The sequence below is a fragment of the Melozone crissalis genome, unplaced genomic scaffold (assembly GCF_028551555.1).
Source record: "Melozone crissalis strain CALT ecotype California unplaced genomic scaffold, PUWL_Pcris_2 ptg000057l_1, whole genome shotgun sequence".
NCBI classification, from domain to species: domain Eukaryota; kingdom Metazoa; phylum Chordata; class Aves; order Passeriformes; family Passerellidae; genus Melozone; species Melozone crissalis.
This window is the reverse complement of record NW_026535835.1, coordinates 4,528,223-4,546,752: the sequence shown is the minus strand read 5'-3', so window position 1 is coordinate 4,546,752 and position 18,530 is coordinate 4,528,223. Positions and strand designations below refer to the sequence as shown.

The window sequence follows — 18,530 nt, the reverse complement described above, 5'->3', positions numbered from 1 at the left end:
ACCAAGGAGAAAAGAACAGGAATGGACTCTGTGCAATGCAACCAAGCCTCCCTTTCCCACATTAAAAATAATAATCAGAAAGTATGCCCATTTTCTTCTTCTCTCCCCAGTTAAGGATACAGTCACAATTTTAAAAAATAATCTAAAACAATTTGGTTTCTTAATACGATCCTGTTTATTTTGGAGCATTTCTACTTTGCTTTTACAAGTTTTTCACTCTAAACATCAGAACAAGAAATGTTCTTTTGTTAAGAAATCAAAGCAAAGACTCTTGCAGGACACCCCAGTATCTGAGGCTCAAAGAAACATGACCAAGAAACCTCTCAGGAAATTATCTGGGACATTCTCCTTTCTCTCAACTCTGGCTTTCCTCTTGGAAAAAATCCAAACCAACCATCCCCAAAGCTTTAATTTTGTCAATTTCTATTTATTTTATTACTTATATATTGTAGTATTGAACACCAAGAGGCTCCACTGACACCTCAAGTTACTCACACACGTTGGTAAGACCAAGATCAAAACTGGTTTATTTTGCTCCACTTGCCAGACCCTCAGTGCTCCTCCCAACACTTTCCAATCCAGTTGTCTCCTCTGCAGAGCAAAGCAAAGCAAAACTCTCAATTCAGAGGAGACTTGCAGCAGGATTTTCTTGAGGCAATTCAGAAGGCAGCTACAGCATAATGCAGCCTATTTAAGGAGACTTTGCTGAAGTCTAATTTAATAATTTAGGAGATTTAAGAGCAGCACATGTTTAAAAAAAGCCCATGTTGCCTAGGCAGTGTGTGCTTTTAGCTGCTGCCCCTGATACACCAGACCAGGCTTGATATTGCAAGAACAAAGGTTTCCATCTTTTGAGAACATTTATCAGTAGATAATGAGAAATTAGAATTCCAATTCACTCAAACATCAGCCACTGAAGTTTCGCCTTCATACAGTATAAAAAAAGGTACTTGGACAGTAAAATTGTTAGCTTGGAATATTGAAATAAAAAGCATTGCTAAGCAAAAAAAATTAAAAAGTTGGAAATTGTACTGGGCTGAACTTTGAAGATTCATTGTTTTGGATGCTCACCAGCAGCTCTTTCATTTTGCAGAATCCACTGAGAGAGGCAGGATGACAATTCAGAGGGCACAGTCCCCTTGGGAGGAGGGACAGGGCTGGAAACCCTGCTCTGTGTGGAGGCTGCTGAGAAATCCTGCAGGGACACCTGAACTCCTTTCTTGTGCTTCAGCTTCTGCAGGGTGGCATTTGAAAATGTGCCAAGGGAGAGCAGAAAGAGAAGCAGACACACCCCACTATCCCACACCCCCTTACTACAACAAAAATGGACTTGCCACTTGGTACACAAACACCTGGGGACATCCTTGGCAGTGAGCAGAGCCCAGATTGGCATTTCATTTATGCTGCAGAAACCCTAATCTTATTTCACTTGCCAACAAAACACCCTTCCAACGCACCTCCTAGCACTCCCACACCAAGATCTCTCTGTAAAGAGAACATAAATCATTCCCCAGAACTTCAACAGGATTCTATCCTGATTTTTTTTATATTTTGCAACATTAATATATCTTGAGTCCATACAAGAGTAGCTCATTTTCTCACACCACAGCCAATTCTTCCCCTCCTGTGTTTGTCATGCCATTATTAAATGCATGGCAATGACCTTGTCTCTGAGCAAATTTAACCCATTTGCTCCACACAAACACCTACTCCTCAAAATGTTGGAGGGGCTGTGTTTGAGAGGCTGAGCACAACACACTTGGGTGGTTCAATCTCTTTTTAAAAACTATCAACTCCCCATGTGTCAGATGGCAAGTTTAATTTAGTAGGCTAGGAAATTACTCAGAGTTGGAAAATCACTGCAATATGGTTTAGATCTAACTCAGCAAGTCCATCCTACATGCAGGGCTGTCACTGCTCCTGAGCACTTCCCTCCTTAGACAGCTCTCACCAGCAACCAAATTCTGTCTACAGCAAGAATTAGAGTTGATGTGACCTTTTAGTTTTCTTATTTCTTCCCAGCAACCAGCTATTATGTTTTCTCCATTACTGAGGATTTGCTACATGATCATCAACACAATCAGCTGAACAGCAGTTAGCAGAATAAATACAGCCTAGATCTCCAGAATCACAATAAAGAGGCAAACAGAAGCTTTTTCATGTTCTCAGAAGCTTTTTCATGTTCTGCTTGTGCTACACTGAGGGCAGTGTCTCTGTGCCAGTCAATTAATGCTGCTATCACTATGGATTTGTTTGTGGGCAATGCAGGCAAGTGTCTGACACTTCTGGCAAAAGACAGAGGCCATTAGAAGGCAACAAGAAGTACAACAACGACAAAAAACCTGTATGAAGGGGAAATAAATAAAAATAAACAGCTCAAAACATGTATGATGCTCCCAAGGGACCCTGCAGACTCAGTGACAGGGGTCCCACATTAAACTGAAATACACCACAAACACACCAAGTTGTCAATGCAAATACAAGTGAAAACTCATGCCATGGGACTTTGAGCACTCAGCTTTAAATGCAGTTAGGAGGACCTGAAAAATGTAAACAAACCTTTTTAAATTTTCAACCATCTCACACAAGTAAGAGAGAAACAGAGCTTAGAAAGCAATTCCTCAGGGAGACACGTTTTGCTGTGGCATCAGACACCTTTCCAAAGAACATCAGACTATTTATAGATGCTGTCAATGTTCTCCTGCTCATCAAAGGAAAATGGTTTTTCTGTGCAATCCCACTGCAAGAAACACTCTCAAAAATGCAAGGTTGGGATGCAATAATCCACATGCACAACTATCCTAAAGGTCTGGGAACTAAATACAAAAATGTAGAGCACTCTGTCTCTGACCCAGCAAAGCATTTAAGCATTCAACTGCTTTCCATTCCACTTCAGTGGGCAGTTTGCATATCTAGAGCTAGCTCATGTCACAGGGCTTTGCTGGCTGGTGATGAAAAGAGACCAAAAATGCCCAAGAGCCCACCCACAGTTCAGCTTCACCTTGTAAAACAGACTCTGCTTGACCATCCCCTTACACAAAACAAAAACAGGAACAGGACACTGACTGGAGCCAAAGCTTGTCAGTTTGACAGATTTTCCAGCTGCAAATGATTTATTTTTATTGAGGAGAGGGCACATAGTGACCAAGGAAGATGAAAATGATGGATTAGACAGGCAGCAGCCTCTCCAGCACTGCATCCCTTGGGTCTCAGTGCCTGCGGACAATTCACTCCTGAATCTGACCACAGTGACACCTGACAGAGGTGGCACAGGGTGTGTGACCTGTGCCAAGCACAGAGGATGCTCTGGAGAAGGGAGCCTTTCACTCATGGCCCCTTGCTCAGCTCTCACCACTGCCTGCCCAGTGCTCATCCCTCATGCAGAGGGGGTAGAGCTGAACTGGTGCTGGTTCTTATCTGGGGGGGTTTATTTTGCTTCATTTTTAGTAACAGCTTATGCAAAATGTTCCATAACAAGCTCTTCCTCCACTACCTGCTGGCAGCTATCTGTGAGCACTCAGGCAGGGCATGGTGCATTAATGTGGGGATCCATTCATCTCCCCCAGCAGGAAGTGAAATACTCCCAAACACTCACACAGAGGGGTGCTGGCTTCTGGGGCTTTGCAGCACTTTCACTGCTCTTGCTGTATTAAAGTTTAATTAATTTTTAACTTACATAGAACATAGAGTGTTCAGAAGGACAACTGTCAACCAGCCAAGACCTCTTTGGCAGGAATTTGGGATCATATTTTACCCTTCTGGTGATGGCAGCTCTGGCACAGACCTGCTTCAGTTCTGTAAAATTCTGTCTATAGATGTTTGATCCCTTTGGGGAGACTGCCAAAGCACCAAGATTAATTAGCAACTTATCTAAAATACACCCTCTATCAAATAGATCTTAAAGGGTTCCTTGACACAGACAGCTTTATAAAAACACATTCTGAAATACTAATGAATCTGTATGACATAAGATGACATTCTGAACTCTGTCTCAGTGCCCATTCTCATTTCCACACTAAGTAAAATTACTTTTATTAGTTTCATGACAGCTCTGCACTTACATCAGCTCTGCAGAGTTCCAGCCAAATCACAGAAAATAAACTCACTTGATGGACAAATACATCCTCATTATGCTTCCAGCTACTGCAACATCCTCAATCAATAGAGCTTTGAATGTAAATAAGAAGGCAGGAATGTATTCAAATGGATGTGTGACCACAGTGCAAAAGTAATTGCAGAGGCTCTCAGCAATTGTGTTGATGTGTGCACTCCCAGTGCCTTTCCCAAAGGAAAAGAACAAGGGATGGATATGAAAGCATTTCTGTAAACCCATGGAAAAAGTTTCACAATAAAAGATGCTTTAAGTGTCTGCCACGAGCAAGATGGAGGCAGCACCTTACTCCTGGCAGCAGTAATTCTCATTTATTAGTGCTCATTTCCAAACTGGCTCTGACACTGCTGGGCAGCAAGCTGGAGTTCTGAGGGAAAAGCACAGCTGTGCCAGGCCAGGCTTCCAGAGAGGCTGTGCTCCAGCTGGGAGCTGGCAGGTGCCCTGGCCTGCAGGAACCAGCACCAGCAGCACAGCTGGGGACTGCAGCGCAGGGAGCCACACTTCTCCTTCTACACCTGATCCTCACACTCACAGAGAGCTTTTAGGGTACAAACACTACTTCATGGACCATCCAATGCCCATAAATGGGGATACTGCAGTGAGAACCTCACCACAATCACCAGTGCAGCACGGAGGGGTTTGTGCTGCAGCAGCCCAGGACTGCACAATTACAGAATTAAATGTTACTGTAGCTCTGCTCATCAGACCAACACAGCTAAAAATAAACCAGGAAGACATTCCTCACCTAAGGCTCAGGAGGGTTCTGGTATGTAGCTGAGTCATGCAATAATCATAAATTAAACACATCTTGATCCTTGCTTTATGCTCCATCAGCACAAACTGAAAAACCAGGCTTTTGTGCATATTGAGAGAGCAACACTACACCCACTGAAACAGGCACAAGGAAATCTGAAGGTCAAGCTCTCCTGGAAAGCAACTGCAGCAGTAAGAATGAATTGTCCTATGAGAGGGGGAAGTGAGGACCAGCTCACACACAGAATTTGAGAGAGTATGTTTGGTGCTTGTGGAGGACATCAGGCTGACAGGAACATCCCTCATCCATGGAACAGCACAATCTCCCCCATGCTGTCAGCACCACACACTTTCTGCTGGCTAATTGCCCTGCCAGGGAGGTTTCTGTGCCAGATACCACAATCCCCTGGCACCAGGACAACGCAGAGGGACAATGCAAGCTCCAGTGTCATTTTCCCATTCCAGTTATCCCTGGGTCTCTTTCCCCAGCTGCCATTTGAGCACTCAGAGCAGCAGTGTGTGCCTGGTCACTGCCCCCCAGGAATGGCAGCTGCCCTTCACTCTGCTGTGGCACCTTGTGTGTGAGGGAAAGCTCTCAGACCTGCCTGGATGTACCCAAACATTGTCATGTGGCACTGACCCCATTCTCTGCCACTGAAGACATTTCTGCAGGGACAAGGTCACAGTGTGACTGATTCTTAGGACCTCAGTCTGCAGAACTGCATTCAACAACTTAGATTAGACTGCACTACAAAGCCATTCTTTACCTCTTTCTTCCTTTTTTTACTTTAACTTGTAGCACTTCTCCCACTCTAAAGGTCCTCTTGAAAAGCTTCACAGCTGCTGCTTGCAATCAAGAGTTTCTAGTCACTTCTTTCTACAACAGAGAGCACTGCAGGGACACATGGCAGGGATGAGGCAGGCCATATTCTGAGAAGAAAGTGCAGCCTTAAGTTTTATGTTGGTTTAATATACATATGGGATGGCAAGGATCAACAAAAGTTTGTGAAAGGCATCCCGACTGCTACTGTAGAAAAAAACAAAATTAAAACGGCCACAAACAAAACAAAACAAACAAAAAAAACCCACCCAAACCATCACAAACCCCACCAGATTCCTCAGTTCAATAAATGAGTGACAACCAAACACTATTTTTTTAAAGCCTGAAGCATTTTAGCTTTCACACAGGCATGTTTGGGACTTAAAACTTCCCACTTGAAGAAAGGCAGAGTTTGAAAACAGGCCAGCCAACATCACTGAGCATTCAGAGCAGCAGCTGCCACAGGCACAATGCATCTGAGCTAGCAGAGCAGAGTCCCAGGGTCCTGCAGCCAGGGTGGCCTCACAGTGGGTGAGGAATCCAGCTGAGAAGCATGAACTGCCTGGAACAAGGTGGTTTTGCAGACCCACTGTCACACACATCTTGTATCTTTCTGATGTAGAGGCTTAAACAGGTAATAAATTAATTCAGGGTGGGGGGACAACCCCCCTTCTCTGGTTAAAACATCCCTTGCCTTTGTTTCCCCACTCACAAATAACATCAATCTCTCCATCTTTTTCCTTTTCCAGGGAAACTGCTGCATTTCTGTCTCCTGCAGGCATCTGTGCCCCAGTAGTGACATCAGAGGAGCAGAACTTGGCCACAGGTACAAGCTTCAGTCCCAGTAACACCACTGCAAATTCACCTTTCCAGTTTAAAACTTGTTACACAGGTTGAGCTTACTGCTGAGAAAACCAACCCAATCACTGTGAGCCACACTCAAAACTGCCTTGAGAGCTCTCAGCCCCTCTAAAGTGTTGTTTTATCTCACAAATAACTTCAACATGGAGCTGAGAAACCTCACTGCTCCTTTAGGCATGTAGGAACAGTGTCAGAGGAAATGACAATGTCAGTCACACCAGCTAAAGTTTTAAAGCTTTCTTTTCTTTTGGTAAACTCTGCATCAAGATGCAACCTTGAAATATCTCCAAAACAGTCTACAGCAAACACCCAGGCCAAAGGAAAGTAGATCTCAGAAAGACATGGAACACCCATCCAATAGCTACAAACACCTCTGCTTTAAAGACACAGCACTGCCACTGAGGGTTTGCTGCTCTCCAGGCTTTAGAGGTGACCAAGGGACACAGGATGCACAGAAAGGCTGCAGCAGTGCAGGACCCAGTTACCTGGGTCATCAGCTACAGCCAACAGTTCACATTTGTATGAGATTGTTCTCTCCTTTACCATATTCTAATACTGACTTCACAGAAGCTGTAATTTCATGTTAATGAGCCCTGCCTCTGATGAAATAAATCACAGCTTTCACCCAGACACTCCTGCCCCTGCACAGACTGTCCCTCTGCTCTAAGTGAACTGACTGAAGTTAACTCTAACATGGCAAAAGGGGGAGAAAAATTGTGTGTGCAAGGGCAAGGTAAGTTCAGCCAATCAGCCTCATGTCCCATTTTGTGATGTAAATGCAGGAACACCTGGGCAGCAGGCAGGGAGGTACCCAGGACAAATGGCTGGGGATGGAGAGGCCAGGCTGCTCCTCTCCAAGCTGAGCAGCATCTCAATGGCTCCTGCATTTCCCACAGATCTTCTCTGCTGCCTGTGCCCAGAAACTGAGTTTGACACAGGAACAACAGGGCACACACAGTCCAGGTTTGTTGTTTCTTAACCAGACCCCATTCTTGCTGTACACAATGTTCTGCAAACATCAGAACCAGGCTGGTCCAGGGGAATCACTTAATGACCAAGTTTAACTTTACACTAGAGGTCCCAGCAAGAGCAGAGCTTCCCAAAGTAGGAGAAGTGGCCACAAGGTCTTACTTAGAGGCTCTAAAAAGAGGGCCCAGTCTGGTTGAGAGGAGCTGTGGAACAGATCCCCTGCCTCCATGCTGCTCTCACAAACTTCCAGGTATACAGGATGAGGAGAAAGGAACAGCCTCCTGATATCCTCTTCACAAATCATTTTCATTTTATTTACAGCTACCTTAAAGCTCAAGCTGAAGGTGCATCTCCTTCTCCCCAGGCTGGCTGGGATGGTGGCCAGCAGTTGTGCTGGCCCAGAGCCCCAGGGTTTGTTATCAGGCCAACACAAAACACCTGCCCAGGGCTGAGCCTCCACCTCCTGTGCAGAGCATGGCCCTTCCCAGCTGGTGTGGCCCTGGGACACCCTGCTGAAGCTGCACAGCCAGGAAATCAGAATCCCTGTGGGATCAGCTGTCCATAGATGCAGCAGCCATACCCAGAACAATCAGCACTAACAAGAGGAGTGTCAGAACAGGAATTAAGCCTCCAGTCCCTGGGACTAAGCTAGTTTAATGATTACAAGCCAATATTCAGGGCTAAAAGTGGAAGATGACCCTACCTGCCTCTCAGTCATCAGGGCTGGCCAAATACTCTGAATTTGAGAGTATTGAGAGCTTTGGTGTTTTCAGGACCCTTGAGTTAGCACAGCCCTTTTGGAAACTGAGTCCTCCCACCTCATTTTCCCTGAGGCTGCCAGGGAGAAGTTACCCCCCTGCTTCACCCACATCACTTTGCCATTTGTACCCACCTAGCCTGACTCCTACCCTCCCCACTAGGATACCACCAAAACACATTTGCAATGAGAATCAGTGGGAAAATTTAACTGAAGACCTGACAAACTGGACATTTGATGCTGGGAAGCCAAAATTCCTGAAAAGGAAGCAGTGTGTAAAAAATGTAAAGCTGCAAGTCCAAGCTGCACAGGCTTTCCTGCTCACTCTCCATGTGCCTTTGTTTGAACAGCAGTATTATCCATGTTCTGTGCCCAGCTCCCACACACTCCACATGTCCTCCCCTACTCCTCCCACCCACAGGCAAACAGGCTCTGCAAACAAAGCTCAAGCAGCTTGGTGGAAGCCCTGGAAGAAGGAGAATGCTGTTCCCTGTGGAGAGATAAAGATAATGGAAGCTGCACATAATGGAGCTGTCTGCTTGGGATGCTGTTCTGGTCTCTTGAGGATGGGATCAAGTATGTGCCTTACAATTAATTTGTTGTTTGTGTAACACATCCTCATTACCATCCACTGAAATTATTAATAGCTCAAGTCAATCTCTTTTTTTTTTTGTCTTCTTTAAAGCAAAGCCATTCCTGTTGGGTAAAAAAGTCTGAACTGCAATTTACACTGACAATGTAATGCAACCCTACTGTAGGCACATACCTACCCCTTCACATTCCCTCCAATGATCAGAAACAATAAACCAGCTATTTCTGACACAGGGACATCAATCTAGGATGCACTTCTGCAGGGGACAGACACAGGGTACAGCTGGGGGCTGGGATAGTTTGAGACAGTGCTACTGGCCCAGAGGGGTTTTGGTTATTAACTGTGTGAAAGTCAACCCTCAGTGCAGGGAAAATCCAGACAGGCCTCATTCCCTGCTCCAGAACACTGAGCTGTGCACTCACCCTGCAATGTTTTATTGATAAGGCTCCACTAATTTTGTGTTAGTCAGGCACAGGCAACCAAACATCAAAAATCAGATCTGTGGTACAGGTGGTTTTCAACTAAATACAGCAGCACACAGACTTTAAAATGCAGGACAGATAGCAAGGACAACAGACTCAAGAACCTGACCCTGAGGTAGCATGAGGAGGCAGGGACTAAGGCAGACTCCATTAATACCAAGGAATATCTTACCAAGGAGGTAATCAAGGAATAAGCAAGTGAAATCAGCCCCTACCACAATCAGGCCTCAACCCCAAGAGCTGCAGGCAGTTTTTGAAGGAGATGCTACCAAAGAACCCCCATGACTGTGGATATATTGTGTGGCACTTCCAAGGCAGTGTTTGCAAAAGCCACTCTCAAAACTGGGCAGCCCTAAAAGCACATTATAAACATATTAAAAATCATCTGAGCTGCCATGTTTAAGTTACTTCTCTGATTGACTCCTATACAGCTTTGTTTGTTTACTTTCATTCTTACCTGCTGATGTTGCCTGGCTGCTGCTGTGATAAACTCAACCAGAGTATCTACTAATGGCTTGCACATGATCTGTAACAAAGAAAGACACAGTCTCTCATTAGCGGTTTGCTGACAGATTTGTTTTTCAAGCAGAACAGTCTATATTTTACACAGCCTCCTGAGTAAGAAGAAAATGACACAAGAAAGAGAAATGCCCAGAAATCAGCAACAGTTTATTTGAAAATTAACAGCTTTTCTCACACCAGCTCTGAGTGAAATCTTGATCACAACAAAAAGCAGCAGCAAAACTCTTCACCTCTTTTCACCTGGAAAAATCAGGCAAGCATTTTGCACTCCCTGTGTTCTGCTAAGTGAAAACTAAAGTCTGCATCTGGCTGACACCTTCTGTAGTGTCTGTTCACACTGAGCACAGCTCCAGTCCCAGGCAAGAAGAACATGTTGAGTTGTAGCCAGGTGTGGGCTGGTCTCTTCTCCCAGGGAACAAATGACAGGACAAAAGGAAAGGACCTAAAGTTGCACATGGGGAGGTTTACATGAGGTATAAGGAACAATCTCTTCACTGAAAGGGTTGTCAGGCACTGGCAAAGGCTTCTCAGGGAAATGGTTGAGTCACCATCCCTGGAGGTATTTAGGAAGACATGTGGATGTGGTGATTTTAGAAGATAATTCTACAAGGAACAGTTATATGAAATCTAGAGGTTTTAGAAATCTGCAGACTGGATCTTAAGTTTTCTGTTCATGTGGGCAACACACAGCCCTGCTCTCCCTCCATTTCTCAAACTCAGGTACAAGGCATGGTGGGCTGGTGTCCTAAGAAACCTGGCAAGCAGAACTCTCTCCTGGATGGAGTCCTCAGCCTGAAAGCATCCTGCCCCAGTTACATCTCCTCCCACCCTCACATCAGACATCAATTCTACAAGGTTTGGAGAAAGGGCTTCTGGCAGCTGTCTCTAGTTTGCTCTGACCTAAAAACCCCTGAAGATTTGTATGACATTCAGGCCCATGGCCTGTTCCTTAAAAACTGGCTGTCCTCATAGAGGAGACCAGCCCCAGGCTTGGGTCAAGCTTGCAGGAAATACATCAAACATTTCAGACACTTGCACTGTCTGAATATCAGGCTTGAAGATTAGATTCCAATTAGACTTCACACTCCTCAGCCTTCCTGGAAGAAAGCTGAGAAACTGAGCATGCAGTGGGAGCAGAGCTGGAGAGGAGTTACACTGGTTGCTCAAACAAGGTGACCTGTTTTGCCTTTGTGCAAACCTTGCTCATCCATGTTTTCTTGAATACTGGAAAAAATTAAAGCTTCTTAGGCTATGTTTTAAAGAGCAGCCTGCTGTTCACCTGCTTTCTGCATGGAGTATCCCAGTCCAAACCATAAATAAGATCCTGGCCTCCTGCAGTGTTGTTATAAAAACTGAGTCTGAGTTTAAGAGTCTGAGCAGGTGAAAACCCAAGGAAACCTCACAGCAATTTCTAAAGTCTGCAATACAACAGAGAAGTTTCTCTCCCCACTTTGCCCACAATTATAATCATACTTTGGAGCCAGCAGAAGACAACAGAGCCATCAGCACTTACTGGGAAGCGTTTGAAGAGATCATGGAACATGGAGCATGTGAGGGGACTGTTCCTTTTGCTGAGGAAGTGGGTCAGTGCCTGCTGATAGACAGCAGCCACCTTCTTCACGTTCAAACAGCCTGGGTTCAAAAGCTGGAGGGAAGAAAACAAAATAAAAGCATTTCCAGTGAAACACAAGAATGAATCACTAACAGTGAATAAATCAATTTTCATCAGTTCTAAGAGGTTTTCCCAACAACTAGTTATGCTTAAGATATGACACAGAACCATGAATAAACAGCCAAGTGGGCCCCAAATATGCTCTCTCATAGGACCTTGTCACTGAAGGGCAGCACAGCTTCCTAGCAGGACTACACACACTCCACGTAGTGTGGGGCTGTGCTCTAGGTTTGTGGTTGGCATGTGTAGTACACAAGGCTCACAGGGCACTGCAAGCCCATCCTGCAGTAGCTGGGCTGTGCAGATGGTGTTTGTTCTCAGCTGAAGAGCTACTTGTGCCTGTAGATTTCAGTGTATGTACATATCTGTATCTACACACACTCAGCACCTATGTCCAGGACTCCTAGGTACTCAGCAGACAAGCCCTAGCACTGATCAGGGATCCAGCAATCCCAAAACTGTGTCCATGCTCCAATATCCCCCTCTGGTGGGCAACGAGAATCCCAGACACACAGCAACCTGCTCAGGCTACATGGATCTAAACAAACAGGAGGCACTGAAGAGCCAAGTGTGGAGCACTGCATCCCAACATTCCTGACTGTTCTCACTCTGCCAGCGAGGTACTGCTCTTTGGGAAGAGTGAAAAATTCAGGCCCAGGAGGAAAAAAGCTGTAATCTTCACAGCAGTGAACCTCTGCCCAAGGAATTTTTCCACAGCCCCATGGAAATCTAAAGCCAAGTTAATGTGGTGTCCTGTTCTCAGGTCAAACTCCCACTGCTCCTGCAGCTGAACACTAAAGGCTAAAATGGAATAAAGATGGATCTTGAAATATGACCTGTTTTTCTAGTGGAGTGTCTCTACTTAGCACTTATTTGAGACACACATCTGGAAGGAAAAGATTTCTCCTTCCATGCATATATTTACTGAAAAAAAATTCTTCTATAGTTTTTCCATAAATCTGGCTACTGCATCCTAGTGCCTGCTCTAGTTCCACTTTCCTGCTTATTAAAAAACTCCAAATTGTGCTCACAGAGCACAGGTCATTGGAAACACACAACACCTCTGTCTCTGGTTCCCCCCTGCAAAACCTCCCTGGCCTCAACACAGTGTCAGTCATCAGCAGCATGACATGAACTGAGCTGTCATTTCCCTCAAACTGGCAGCTCATGTCAGCTGCTGGCTCTGTCCCTGCCTGGCCAGGACCAGAGCTCTGCTCCCACTGGAATAAGAGGTTTCCCTGTGAAACTGCACAAGGATGCTCTGAAGCATGCCTCACTTTAGCCTCAAAGTTAAGTATGTTGCTTATATTCTCCCAGATCTCCCATTTTGTTTTTCTTTCACAAAAGGCCCAGCACTGCACAAAAGCAACCTGGGTTAACACCCTCCACCTCTCCCTAAGCCCTAGAAACACTGGCTGTCCTTTCAGCCTCCAGCAGTAATTCCATGTGTGTTAAGTTCCATGAGGGAGCTCTGTTTATTTTTCTACCCCACAAGATGTCAGCAAGATGAAGGCACTATTCCTGTGATCAGTGTGAGGGGTTCAGAGGCAAGGCCAGGGTCAGCTGCTGAGACTGAGACACTGCTTGCTGAGTTTCTAGTGGAGGTGACTGGAGTGGGCTGCCCAATATAAAGGCTCACCCACTCTGAGACCAGTGAAATGCAGCACAGACAGTGGGTGAAAGGGGATCAGACTAAGAGTCTCCTAGTAATGGACACCTGCAGCACAATCAGATGAAGCCTCCCTCCAAACAACTACCACCAAAATCAGGGCTGCTCCACACACTCTTCACCCTTCACCTTAGCCCAAACCTCAGGGGAATAGGAGTTTACTCTCATCCACCACTGTTCTGTATCTTCCTGCTCCCCAGCACCCTCTGGAAAAAACTCAAGAGTGACTGCCAGGAGTTTAATGGAAAAAACAGCAAATTAGGGAGAACAGCACAAATACACATGAGGCTTCTCTGGACATCAACCTGGATCCACTGAATCAGCAGCCCCTGTGCCTATGGGCAAGCAGGCAGGAAAGGGTGAAAGCCAGGAGGGTGAGGGCCAGAAAGGGATGGGGAACTTCCCAGTGTCATGGAAATCAGGCAGACAGGTACTGCAAACAACAGGCCCAGTGACAATGAACAAGGAAGGCCCACCTGCAAAACCAGGTACTGCAGCTTCACTGACAAAAACACATCCCCAGGAGCAGCCTCATGTCTTACCTGACATGCCTGCTTTGCTTTGCTGTCATTCTGTTTCTCAGGCTCAGGGGGAGGAGCAGTTGAGGATGTGTTTCCTTTCAACACTTTGAGCAGGTACAATGAGGCACTGTAAAAGAAAAGGGGGGAACACAGCAGTTACCACAGTGCCACAGTGAAGCTACCTAAGGCCAAGAGGCACAGGCAGCTTCCTCTGTAGCAAAGATGGTTACAGAATTTGATAGGGTCCCTTCTCTCAGTCTAACCCACTCTGGCCAGACATAAAGACAAAGAAATCTTAGGAAACTAAATAATTTTGTGTCATCACAGTCAGATATCTCCACTATCAGCCTGGTTTCCTCAAGCTCATGCTTCTGACTGGCACTGCTGGAGGAGTTCTGCACCTTGCCCAGGATTTCTGAGCCTGCACAGCTCAGCCAGGGCTGCAGCATGGCCTCAGCTGCCATGTGCTGGAGAACTCAGGCTGGAGAACTCTCCATTGGGAGAGCATGCAGACCTCTGTGCTTGTGGAAAATGCAGTATTTATTGGGCACTGCTGGGAAGCTGTCAGGGAACCATGCAGCACACACAGCCAGCCCCATGTTGCTAGAGGTACCAAGGTTCCTGCACAGCCATGGGGGAGATGTGCTGCAGAGCCAACAATGTCCAATGGAACTGGGTTGACCATGCAACATGGTACCCACTGTACACACAGCTGAGCTGAAAAATCCCAGATTGAGTATGAAAGTCCTCATGAAACTGGCTGCATATCACTAGAGAGCAAGCTGGTAAATAGCACTCTTATCTAGACCACAGAACAGCAAGATCACTCATCTTTCTAACAAATATGTATCTGGCTTATCCTAATTTTCCTCTATTCTACAGCAAAGGAGAAAATATTGGTATGTACAGTCAGGACTAGATGGCTATTGCCCTCATTTTGCTATCATGGAGACAGTAAACGCTGCATTTAAAGAACAATCATCACAGGTTGATTAGGAAATACACTCATCCCCCACTGAAGCACACACACTGCATTACTCCCAGAGGAAGCCTCAAGAACGCACTTCCCACCACAGCAGCAGAGCTGTACCAGACCATTTCTGTATCATAGAAGCTATAAAAGACAATCACCAAAAAATAGACATATTTGAAAATGCTTCAGACTGCCAGGAATGACTAGTCCTTATGTAAGACACAGATGCTGGTATGAAGCCTTCTGCAAGGCTCTTGCTTCCCAGACCTCTAAACACACATCACCACACCTGCTCAGATGTCACAGCATCAGTGGAGAAGCTCCTTGTGAACACTCACCTGAAGTAGTAGAGAGCCACTGCAGAGTCAGTGTGCTTGCAGGCTCTCTTGACCAGTCTCTGCAGCAAGGCATGCACATCCTCCTGCAGGGAGGCCACTCTCTTGCAGTACTGCTTGTTGCGGCACAGCGAGTTCCTGCACAGTGAAACAAACACAAACATACAGAGCTCTGGGAGCACATAGCCAGGAGCACTGAGCACTTAGCAGGGTGAGAGAGAGCAAAACCAGGACACAGTGAGTGGTGACAAACAATGCTAGCTAGGTACTGAGCAGACAAGCCCTGCAGCACATGGCTGTGCCAAGAAGGGTGAGGACTCTGAACATCCTTCACCTTCAAGCACAAATTCAGGCATCAGAGCTGACTTTCCTTCAGTTTCCTTCAGAGCTCCCACAAAGAGCACTGACCACTTCAAGCTTATTACTTCACAACTGCTTCTCAACTGGGGAGATAGCAGCACTGAAAATGCTTTAGAGAGTGCTGAGGATGTCAAGAAGTGGTGCACAGAGGACACATGTGACACAGCATGCATTATGTCTGTCCAGCTGGTATCATCCCTCACTTCTGGCCCTGAACAGAGAATTTGCACTCTGCCTGTCTCAGAAATCACTTGCTGAGAGTTTGTTCCAGCCACAGCAGCAAGTCTGTAAGCCTTGGGAGTTGTTGCATGGTCTGACCCAGAGGTCAGACGCCCAAGGAGGTACTCAGTGACATGGCTCCATACCTGCAGTACCTGTGTTTGTTCTTGAGGGTTCCACCTGCAAACAGGTTTGACACTTCAAGTCCTTTAGCCGAGAAAATGCAGATCCTAATTCCTTTCCTGCAGGTTATGACTAAGCACTGTGTATGTGTGTGGTGCTGATAATCTAACCTACACAATCTAAGCATAGCAATTGCCTTCAACCTTAGAAACAGCAGCTCCTGGTGTTCAACCAATACCACAGCTGTTTATCAAAAGCCATCTTCTGTTAGCTGGAGGTCCAAGGACACTTACTTGAAGATACTAGCTGTTTTCTGGAGGAAATCCACCTCCTGCTTGTCAGAGTCTGAGCTCATGCACTGTTCAATCAACTGAAGCAGGGGCTCAATGATATCAAACACCAAGGGGTTCTCTGCTTGCTTAACCAGGAACACATCGATCAGATCCAACACCTGCAAACACAGTTATCCATGTGAGGAGTACAGCAGACAGGGAAACAAGATGGATTTACCCAGAGCACCTACCAATAGGCTGGGGAGCAGCTGGAGGGGACTGAAAAAATTATTTACAGCTGAAATCTGTACACATTCTGGTACAATTTCTACTGTTAAGGCATGGGAAACTGAAAATTAAAATTTGAAACTGAAGATGGAGAGTTGACTGTTGGTTCCAACTGTATTTTGTGCAGTGACACTATTCAGAAAGAAGAGTTACAAGAATCAGTGTCACTTGGCACAGGTCCCTGTCAGCACCACTGACTGAAGATCTCACCCCTGCAAGCTCCCTTGAAATACACAGTGCACCAGCATAAAATCAGCATTTTTATAGAACAGCATCAGGAGGGAAATGCAGTAGAGCCACTGGCTCACTTCCCTGTTCAGCCTTGGCTAACTGACTCCTGACTCCCATTTCTGCCTGGGAGCAGCTGGAGCTGTCTCTGGATGCTGGAATGTCCCAGAAGGTCCATGCTGACACCAGGCGGCCTGACCTCAGCATTACAGTCACAACCAACCAGGGGGTTTAGCAAAACCCCCAATTTTACTGGCAAAAAAAGCTCATGTTGCAAAATGATCCGAGGCACTTCAAGCATTAAGGAACACCAAGTTTGTCCAGTTAAAAAAAAAGCAAAACTGACAGGCACCCTTGGATAGCTGCAGGAAAGGATCTTATCAGTTTAAGCATTTCAGATCAGCAAATGAAACCCATGGTGCACTTTTTGACAGCACAATCCTGGTTTTCAAACAGGCCTGTGAAGCCCCACTCACGGAACCCAACAGTGTTGTGCCAGGTGCTGTACAAAGGCAGAACAATCCAGTCCCAGCTTCCAGGGGCTAATGACATAGGTGAATGTCCCAGGTAGCTCACAGCATTCACAGGCTTCAACTGACATGCTACTAAAGCAGAGGTCTTCACACAAACATTTGTCTCCCACCTTAGCCTTGAAATCCCTCCGCAGGATCTTCTCTTTCCTCATTCTGTCCTTCTCATCTTTCTTTGCCTGGATCCGTTTCTGCTGCTCAGCAAAAAGGGCTGAGATGTTCTTGTCAAGGGCCATCATAGCCTCATCATCCAGCTCTTCATCACTCTTATCTTCTTCCTTTTGATTTTAGGAGAGAAAACCTAACACATCAACTCAAATACTTCAAAAGGACAGTGGGGAGGGAACCAGAGCCAAGACCAGACTCCAGCAGGGGTGTAGCTAATCCTGAATAATACTGCAGGGAGGGAACACAGCTGCTCAGACCCATGAGAAATCTCACTTATATCTCCCATCAAATAATCTGGCTGCTGTAGAGAGAATCAGGAGAGGAAAGAGGCTGAGGTTTTGACCTGACTCCCTCTGTGCTGTTCCTCCTTCAGTAAAGAGGTTCATATGTTGCTATGTCTGCAACCTTTATTGGGATCATTAAATCAAACTCTATCACTGCTACAGTAAGTCTCCAGAGTGGCCTTAAGGGAACACTCCTCCACACAGGCCAGCCAGCACACATAACAGTATCTCAGTGCTTTAGCTCTCATCAATCTCATTTATTACAGGCAGGAGCACAAGCTGTGTCAGGCTAGACTGAACAAGCTAAAGTGCTCAAGATATATGAACAATAAATAAAAGGACAAGTGACTTATTCCCAGAGCTCACCTAACACCATGAGTGTTTCAAGTGCCATACAAAGATGATGCAAGGGCCAAGACAGCATGAGTTCAGGCACCATCCCAACCTCCTGGTATTTGTATCAAGGTAGGCAGTGAAAACATACCAAAGAACTCCCTCCTTGGAGAACTTTCATCAGCTGACTGCGAAAATTATCATCAACTTCTTCATTCTCCTCATCTTCACTGTCACTGTTGTCTTCATCTGAGGAGTCCTCGCTTCCTTCTTCATCCTAAGAAAGGGAAGTTCATCTCCTGAACCCACCACACAAGCTCAACTCAATTCTCAGAAATAAAACCTCAACCCTCCCCTCCTGCCTTCCTTCAAGTAGAGACACCTCAGAAAATGGGGTACCAGGTCTCCACAAGGGCTAAAGTGGAATACAATACAGACTTCTCTGTCACATTAAATAAGGATCAAAGAGAAGCTTCCAAGGAACAGCTCCCATGTGACCCTCCTCTCTGCTGATGCCTGTAATGCTTCATGACTTAAGTATCTACAGTCCTTAAAAATGTGAGATCTGGAATCCAGCTGGCTGTGCACCACAGCCATGATTCTGTGGCTGCAGAAAGGACAGGCCTGTGCTCCTATCAGGATGCAGCTATTTCTTCTCAGAAAGGCATCTCTTCAACCAGCCACACCT

General features: G+C 45.8%; 1 protein-coding gene across 1 annotated transcript in view; it reads right to left on the bottom strand.

Moving 5' to 3' along the window:
- The window catches only part of MYBBP1A (MYB binding protein 1a), a 56,230-nt gene that overhangs the window by 26,204 nt on the left and 11,496 nt on the right, over positions 1-18,530 (bottom strand). Inside the window, exons 17-23 of the mRNA XM_054287098.1 lie at positions 17,994-18,119; positions 17,171-17,335; positions 16,033-16,190; positions 15,041-15,175; positions 13,751-13,856; positions 11,381-11,512; positions 9,803-9,871 (exon numbers count right to left, since the gene is read on the bottom strand). Of these exons, the coding sequence (XP_054143073.1) occupies positions 9,803-9,871; positions 11,381-11,512; positions 13,751-13,856; positions 15,041-15,175; positions 16,033-16,190; positions 17,171-17,335; positions 17,994-18,119 (891 nt within the window). The remainder of the gene's footprint in view (positions 1-9,802; positions 9,872-11,380; positions 11,513-13,750; positions 13,857-15,040; positions 15,176-16,032; positions 16,191-17,170; positions 17,336-17,993; positions 18,120-18,530) is intronic.